Raw genomic sequence first — 8163 nt, 5'->3', positions numbered from 1 at the left:
TAGTTAGTTTATTTTTCATTTGATTAAAAGAAAATATCCTGCTTTTCCTACTCCACTGTTTTTTTTAAAGGAATAATGGCCATTCATTAAGAATGGTCTGTTGTACTGGAGCTGTGGGCCTACATCTATAGGCTACATGAGACTATATTATTATTACTATTACTAGAAGTAGTAGAAGTGTCACCAGCACCAGTAGTAGTAGTAGTAGTAGTAGTAGTAGTAGTATTGTAGCAGCACCTGCAGCAGCAAAAGTAACAGTAGTGATGGTACAGGTCAGGAGGCCAAATTGGCCGCCTTTAATTATTCGCAGGTGCGTAATGAGCGTCGTTAATAAAACCCGACAGAAGCCGCTCCTCTGGTCGTCGTGGTCTTCTGTTCAGGTATGTTGGCGTCTTTATGCTACCAAAGAGAGGACTCAAGTTATGGCTCTTTTATGTTCGGCTTTTGGCTAAACGCTTAAGAAAATAAGTTGGTATGAGATTGGTGCTGCAACATTGACGTCATTGGTCTCTAGTCTTGAAATATACTCAGCAATAACATATGATAAATTGTGCACTTCCCTTTAAAAGAATGACAGAGTTGCAGCCTAAACAAGTGAAGTCTAGATTTCCCTACCATCTCGTAAAAATAGGTCTCATGTATCGCCTATTTCAGAATATGCATGTTTTAGAGATGTGCAAAAATTAGTTAAAAATGTGTTTGCACATGTAGATAATGTCTAAAACTGGACACTGGAAATGCCTGTTCTTATGTGTTTTTAACGTTGCATGCATGTTGTTGCACCTACATTTGTATTTCCAAAATATGTTAGACATCGAAAATATATTTCCAATCTGTCATCTGCATAGGGTGCTGCTGAAAAAGATGTTGAAACCAAGGCTGAACTGGTCTATACTAGTCAGATGGTTCGGGAGAATTATGAAACTTTGTCTTTATCAAATGGCAAATCCTCTTTTTCAGCTCCGGAAACATGTTGGTGAGCCTGCTTTTCACCCTCCTGTGTGGGTTTTCAGTGGCCCTGGTCAACCCAGGACTGGATCGACACTGGGAGCTTTGGAAGAAGATGCATAATAAAGTGTATTCTCAGCAGGTAGCACTAATTTCCTAAACCTTGTCAACCAAGTCTCCTTTTTACAATGGATTTTTTGCACGGTTAAACACTGTATGCAAAGTCAGATGTCTAAATTAATGAAAGCTGTAGACTATAGTCTAAATGAGTGTGAATCCATGCTACTGAAATCAGGATATGATTTGAACTGTCAAAATCTAAGTTTTTGTTTTTTTACTAAAGATTGCCTGCTTTTGTTCTGATTTCAGCAGCCTGGAATCCATGTCGACTTTTAGGCTTAAACCTTAAGAGACTATCCTTATGTCATTTCAAACATTACTGTTATCATGCTACCTGGATTTTGTGGCAATGCCATGTGTTTTCCAGAATGCCCAGTCCCCGTGTATGTAGTACATTATGTCGTGAAATTCTGATTGGGTATACTAAATATTCCCTTTCACTTTAAGTGGCACTTATTGCTGGGGATTCATTGGCATGACATGCAAAACTGGTCACCATGAAGTGCAGGCAATGCTGCTGATTCTTGACTCTGTCAGCCGCTTCTCAACAAGTTCTGCAGGATAGTTAGAACTAGACTCATTCACCTGTGCTCTGTAGCCGACATTAAGTGTGAATAGCGTATGCGTTTTGTGTGACACATTTAAGGTCGTCAAGATCTGTATGCATCACATGAAGTTAATGCTCTCCTTTCAGATCGAGGAGTTCGGCCGCAGACGGATATGGGAAGAGAACTTGGACATGATCAATGTCCACAACCTGGAAACCTCCCTGGGCATGCACACCTATGAACTGGCAATGAACCACTTGGGAGACTTGGTGAGTATAGGGGCCTACGTCATCTCTCCTCTTCCTTGACCCACTGTGTGTATGCAGCCAGTGAACATCAATATTCATTTCACCGTGTGGGTTATTGCAATGGTGGCTCCATGGTTTTTTTTCAGTGATGCAATGGGCTCAACAGTTATTGCTAGTGACTGTTGAAAAACTAGCAGAGAATTGACTTGTGTTTCCTTCTCACTTGCAGACTACCGAGGAGATCAGTGGTACGCTCACAGGCACCTATGTGCCATCTGACCTGGAGAGGGGTCCTCCCCCCTCCGCCAGTGTGAATCAAACCGCTCTGCCGCCATCTCTAGACTGGAGAGAGAAGGGCCTGGTCACAGAGGTCAAAATGCAGGTGAGGGCTGAGTTGAGTACAAATGGCAGTGCACATTAACCCAAAATATAGGTTTAACATCTGGAGTAGTTATTTTGTCTGTGGCTGTAATTTGAAGATCAAAACTCCATGTCTTCCTTGTGCCTGAATGAGATTTCTTATTTGTAGGGTTCTTGTGGCTCTTGCTGGGCCTTCAGTGCAGTTGGGGCTTTGGAAGGTCAGCTGAAGAAGACTACAGGCACCTTAACGTCCCTTAGTCCCCAAAACCTGGTAGACTGCTCCAGGAAATACGGCAACCATGGCTGTAATGGTGGCTTTATGTCAAACGCCTTCCAGTATGTCATTAATAACCAAGGCATTGAATCTGATGCAGCCTACCCCTACATGGCCAGGGTAAGTTTCTGTGACTTGGATCATGGATGCAGTGTAGGCCAGGCATGGTCACTAGCAGACCACATCACTCACTGCACTAAAATGAAGTTGTCTGTAGGATGGATGCTTTAAAATGTAAAAGAAAATGCACCTTCAGCCAGTTTCAGGTCCACTGTGTCGTTGAACCTTTTGTAGAAATATTCTTCTTGCAAAACACATGGTCTAACATTATTTTCTGTCTTTTTAGCCTGGTCAGTGCAGGTATAACTCTCAGCATCGAGCTGCAAACTGCTCTGCCTATGCCTTCTTACCGGAGGGGGATGAAGCTGCGTTGAAGGTGGGCCTAGCTGTCATCGGTCCCATCTCGGTTGCAATTGATGCTTCCCGGCGCAAGTTTGTCTTCTACCGCCATGGTGAGTAGTTTTGGGTCTGGGTCTGCCCCACACCCAATCTTTCATTGAACATGAAGGCAGCGCAAACACAAAGCTGCTTTTTGTTTCTCAAACCAAGCAGTTTGATAGAGGTTGTATTTGTTTGAGCTTGAAATGTAAGCGGAACAAACCTGTACTTGAGGTGATGGTGTGAGAAAGTGAATTATTTTACCCTCTATGTATAAAATCTATGTATACATGTGGCTTAGACTCTAGCCAAGTTTTGCTTTCAATACATGACTTGGTGTATGGGCTGAAAGGAGAACTGTAACTGTCTTCAACAGGTGTGTACATAGACCACACATGTACCCACAATATCAACCATGGAGTGCTGGCTGTTGGGTATGGCACTGAAAATGGACACGACTACTGGCTGATCAAGAACAGGTTGGTCTGGGAAGTGTTGTGGTTTAGTGTGAAAATGGCAGGAATATGAAGCAGTTTGGAAAATGGATGTTGAATTGGATTTCTTGAAACCCAAACTGCTTTGAAATTGGCACGTGTGGCATTTTCCACATCTTCATCGATATTCATGATTTGAAGATTAATGTCATTGTTTTTTTCTTTTTGTTTTTTTTTTATGCAAGAACAAGTTTTAAACTATGCTTTGGCTTTTACTGTAGTTGGGGCACAAACTACGGAGATGGAGGCTACATCAAGATGGCTCGGAATCGCCGAAACCAGTGTGGCATTGCTCTCTACCCTTGTTTCCCCATCATGTGATCTCCTCAGGAAGCCGCTGGATGTGCTTGATGCTGTTTACAGTAGTTGATGCATTATTCCAGGTTTTAAAATTGAAATAAATCACTTGATCTGTGCAACTTGTGTGGTGGTCTTTGAAAACCTTGAGGTTGACCAATTTTTCAGGTTTTTGTGCCAGAAGTGTCTTGGATAGGCAGCATGTCTGTACTGTAGTATGGCAACATCTTCAGTGGCTGGTGTTTGCCTGTAAAGGTCAAACTATTTAAATACAAATGGTTGAGGCCCTCATGTATCAGCTTAAGTAGGTGATACATGATGGAAAAAGCTGCACTAGTGCCCTTACTGAGTAATCTAAGATATGGTTTACAAGTAATGTCTCCAGCTGCTCTTGTTTAAGGCAATTACTGGTAACTTAAAGAAATGGTATTGAGGCCAAAAAAGCTGACTCAAAACCACTAATTTATATACAGTGCGTATGATTAAGAATACATACAAGCCATTGTCTGTCATTATATTGGGCTAAACTTTAGCTGGTTCTCACTACATCCTTGTTGCAGTTCTCAAGCTTGTTAAACAAAGGTCAGTTGCTCTGATCAAGGACACTGAAGCAGTTTTTTTTTTTTTTAGCACTGTTGGTACCAGAAATAAACCTGCAACCTCTGAACAAACTAAGCTGCGGACATGCTGGTCCACTAGATAATTAGAATACTAAGGAAAGTGAGTGGATGAACAAATTGCTTTGACTACTCTCTTCTCCCCACAGTTACCCTTAACCTAACCTGTGTGGACAGGACTTGTTGCATTTGTTTCACAAGAAAGGGAGTGAAACCTGTGCAGCTGTATAACAGTGTAGAGTCTGTCCTTCAACTGGGAGATGTGGGTTCAAGTCGTGTGGGCAAAGCATCCACCCTGCTTGGTGTCCTTGAGCAAGGCACAGAATCCCTACGAGCACAGAGGTCCAAGCACAGCATGAGCTGGTAGAGATTCAGTGTGTAGAGGTAAAGAGTAGTGATGATAGAGCATTGACAATTATCTAATATGTTGCATTAATAGAATTTTAAAGAAAATCCCACACCCTGAATTGAAAGTGAATTGACCACAATGCTTCATAATGCAAACCACGACAGGTTTTCTTTCTTTGGGTTTTATTTCCATTATGATTTATCATTTTCTTCATAGAACTGGATAGATAAATGGCACAAAAGTGCAAAACCCAGCATAATCAACAATTCTCACATAAAATAAATACAGCACCTTTTCAGCATCACTAAAATATTCTCAATATCCAGAAGTAATAAATATTGAATTTACCAACATCTTTAGTCTTCATTTACAAAACACAAAGACAACATACAATAGAGTTGTGTCATATTGAACTTTTTTTGAAATTGTTTTCCTTGATCTTTTGTTCCACAAATTCCATACTTGCACGTACAAACATCTACAGTTTCTAAACACGGTACATTGATTTCGAATTGAAAGTCACATTTAGAGTAGAATTTTCTCATTTAATGTACAGGTTAGAGTCAAACTAAAGGAAACGCAAACATAAATTCCTTCGGTCCCACCACAGTGAAGGATTCTTGCAGGTTCTTTACTGGTGAGGGGTTTTTTTTGTGGCTTGGATTGATCCAGTCATCCCTGAGAGAGTGGGCAACTTGTATTCACTGTTAATATGAGGAACCTGAGAGATCATCTTCATCCCATGATACATTTCTCCTCTTAGTTACATATCTAACTAACCAGATATGATCCCAATTTCAAGTATCTAAAATCTTTTACCACTCCTTGTAAAGATGGAGGACCCAGATGATCGCTCAGGACAGATATATTAGTGGTGATCTTGCCCTCTAAGAGTTGATTGGACAAAAACCAGGCCATAAAAAGTTCTCCGCCCATTATCCCATCACTGAGAGAGACACCTTCAGGCCGGTGTTCGCTTTATTTTGACCATATCCCATATCACTGCCAGATCAACTGTCGTCGTGATTCCAGATAGAACTAAAATTCAAACCCATTTGATAGTTATATATAGAATGAAAATCCTACACATAGCAACATTAAATAGTAAACTTTTACATTTTGGACAGGAGCTTCAATTGACAGAGGGCGCTCTTTTGATGAGTCGACAAGCCGCGGTCCTTTCCAAATTTTAAAGACTGATTTTGGGTTTCCACAGAGGGGCAAGGGTCCACTTTATTGCTCACACTTCCCCCATTAAAACGGACTCACGTGGACAAACAGGTTTGTGTCAAATTCTACTGTTTCTACATCAGTACATTAATGCACGTTTTTTGGCTCCCTTCGCCGAAGTGCAACGCCTCTTTTTCTGGCCACGCCTTCTACTGCTGTGACGAGATGAGGTGAACGATTACAAGCATCCTCCTCAGAAAATCAGGCATATATTTTAAAAAAAAGTCACCTGGGTCCAAGGTAGACGAGGAGCACAGTCACCACTAACTTTCAAAACACAAACTGAAGTTGCACCAATTTAACCCCACTTTGATCAAGAACAACCACTGCAAGCAACAAATCTATGTGTCATCATACAACAACAATGAAAACACTAGTTCTTGCTTTAGACAAAAACACCTGGCATACGGGACGTCCAAGAGATCAGACAATACGATACAAACATGCGTAACGATCGGTTGAATATAGAGGAATTAGGGGTGAAGTTGGCTTTGTGAATTTAAGATGTGATCATTTTTTCCATTTTACCAAAACAGCAGAACAGGCTGCATGTTATCGCTTCCAACTATCAGCTGTAAGAGGTCTGGTGACATTTTTCTTCATCGATTGAGTTGTATCAGCAAAAGAGCACCCAAGTCTGATATTATAAAGAACAACACATTGAAGTCTATTCTGCTATTGCATTAGTTGTTTTTTTTTTTCTTCTCTTCGTAGTGTTAATGTTTTCCGTGGTCCCCAACTGAGCTGTATTCATCACAGGGATGAAAACACCGCAACAGAAAAAAGTAGAAAAATATGTGGCAGACACATTTAGCACAACGTACCGTTTGTAGTCGGTCTACACACGTCCACACATGAACGAAACATCCAAACAATCCCTCAAACATGGACAAGACACACCAAATTAACTTGGTTCTATATGATATACACACACACACACACACACACACACACACACACACGCAAACAAGACAAAAACAGCAAAAGAGAGATTTGATCCTCCGAATGCAATCTAGATCTGACACATTAAAAGTCTCTCTTTCTTTCACACCACACACACACACACATACACACACACACACACGGTTGCAGAGGTCAGACTAACTTCTGTAGTTGTCATCTAACCGAAGAGCGCGCTTCTGAATTAGCTTGATCAGTCTATTTTGGAGGACACACCCTCCACATGCACACACACACACACACACACACACACACACACACACAGTCAAGAGGACATCTTCCAGTCACACACCACACTCACACACAGCATTTAAACACCCACGCACTCACTAACTGATTGTCACCACACATGTGATGTACACCTTTGGAGAAATGATACTGACGTCATGATATGTATAAGTAATGGTTACTAATACAGTGACCCTGCACTTTTCCTTTTGGTGTGCTTCTATCCGATTGATATTAAAGTCACGACTGGTAATTTGATTCTTGGAAGGTATTGCACTGGAGTCTTAGGAGCTCAGTAGGTAATAACTTTTTCATCCTTTCTTGCACAAACGGAGGCAGTTAAGGAATGACCGAGTCGGAGCCCTTAAAATGAAGAAAAATGAGACAAAAAGTGTTCTCTGTTGTCTCTTGTGCGCTGCGGTGCCTGATCAGTAGGACTTTGTTGACTTTTAAGGACAATTGCTTGTTTTGGTCGCTTTCGATTTGTGCTTAAGACTACAAAGCCGTCATGTCATGACTTTAAGGGGCACAACACAACAAAAACAGTCTACAGTATACTGCATATGTTTCAAGCCCACAACAGGAAAAGCGGTGCAACAATCGAAATAAAAAACATGGTGAAACAATCAAATGACGTCATCATGTGACTTGTCTTCATATTAAGGCTCACACAACTAAGCACACGGGATGGAATGGGACTTATGTTTGAGTAATAAAGAATGATCCTGTTTATAATATGGTGCAATGGTGCTAAAATCTAAACGCTTCATTACACCAGAGCGACTGTAAGTTCTCACAAGGTATATTTGAATCTGTTTCAAAGGCGCAAGTAGCAGAAATTAGTAGAAATTGTTTGAAATGGGCCTAAAGATCTAAAGATGTTTTACTGCTGTTCCGTACATTCTGCTGTTTGTTCAACAACACCCCCAATGGACAGAAATACAAAACTTAACAATGGATCTAATGATTGTTATGAAATGGTCGAGATTAAAAGAATAAACCAGCTGCTTTATCTTCCCTCATCTAACATACACACACACACACACACACAC

The 8163-nt window shown here is 40.9% G+C and overlaps 1 protein-coding gene across 2 annotated transcripts; it reads left to right on the top strand.

The window, feature by feature from the left end:
- Window positions 1-970: 970 nt before the first annotated feature.
- Window positions 971-3767, top strand: LOC139666057 (cathepsin S-like). 2 transcript variants are annotated; one of them, XM_071545150.1, is made up of 7 exons: window positions 971-1090; window positions 1763-1885; window positions 2094-2246; window positions 2394-2618; window positions 2845-3010; window positions 3313-3415; window positions 3652-3767. In XM_071545150.1, exons 1-7 carry the CDS (start codon window positions 971-973, stop codon window positions 3749-3751), a joined length of 990 nt encoding a protein of 329 aa, XP_071401251.1. In that variant the 3' UTR covers window positions 3752-3767. The 2 variants fall into 2 exon arrangements, with proteins under 2 accessions (XP_071401251.1, XP_071401258.1); XM_071545157.1 differs by lacking the exon at window positions 2094-2246.
- Window positions 3768-8163: the final 4396 nt, after the last annotated feature.

The sequence above is a fragment of the Centroberyx affinis genome, unplaced genomic scaffold (genome assembly GCF_046629955.1).
Source record: "Centroberyx affinis isolate AG114_WGS23_722 - 3 ecotype Tasmania unplaced genomic scaffold, CSIRO-AGI_Caff_v1 ptg000254l_1, whole genome shotgun sequence".
In the NCBI taxonomy this organism is placed as follows: domain Eukaryota; kingdom Metazoa; phylum Chordata; class Actinopteri; order Beryciformes; family Berycidae; genus Centroberyx; species Centroberyx affinis.
Note: the sequence above shows the minus strand (reverse complement) of the source record. Positions and strands in the feature narration are given on the sequence as shown.

Bases quoted from the DNA above. Each gene is read 5' to 3' on its own strand.
- LOC139666057 (XM_071545150.1), top strand. From the start codon at position 971: ATGTTGGTGAGCCTGCTTTTCACCCTCCTGTGTGGGTTTTCAGTGGCC. The intron at 1,091-1,762 runs GTAGCACTAATT...CTCTCCTTTCAG, and splicing joins ATAAAGTGTATTCTCAGCAG to ATCGAGGAGTTCGGCCGCAG. The intron at 1,886-2,093 runs GTGAGTATAGGG...TCTCACTTGCAG, and splicing joins TGAACCACTTGGGAGACTTG to ACTACCGAGGAGATCAGTGG.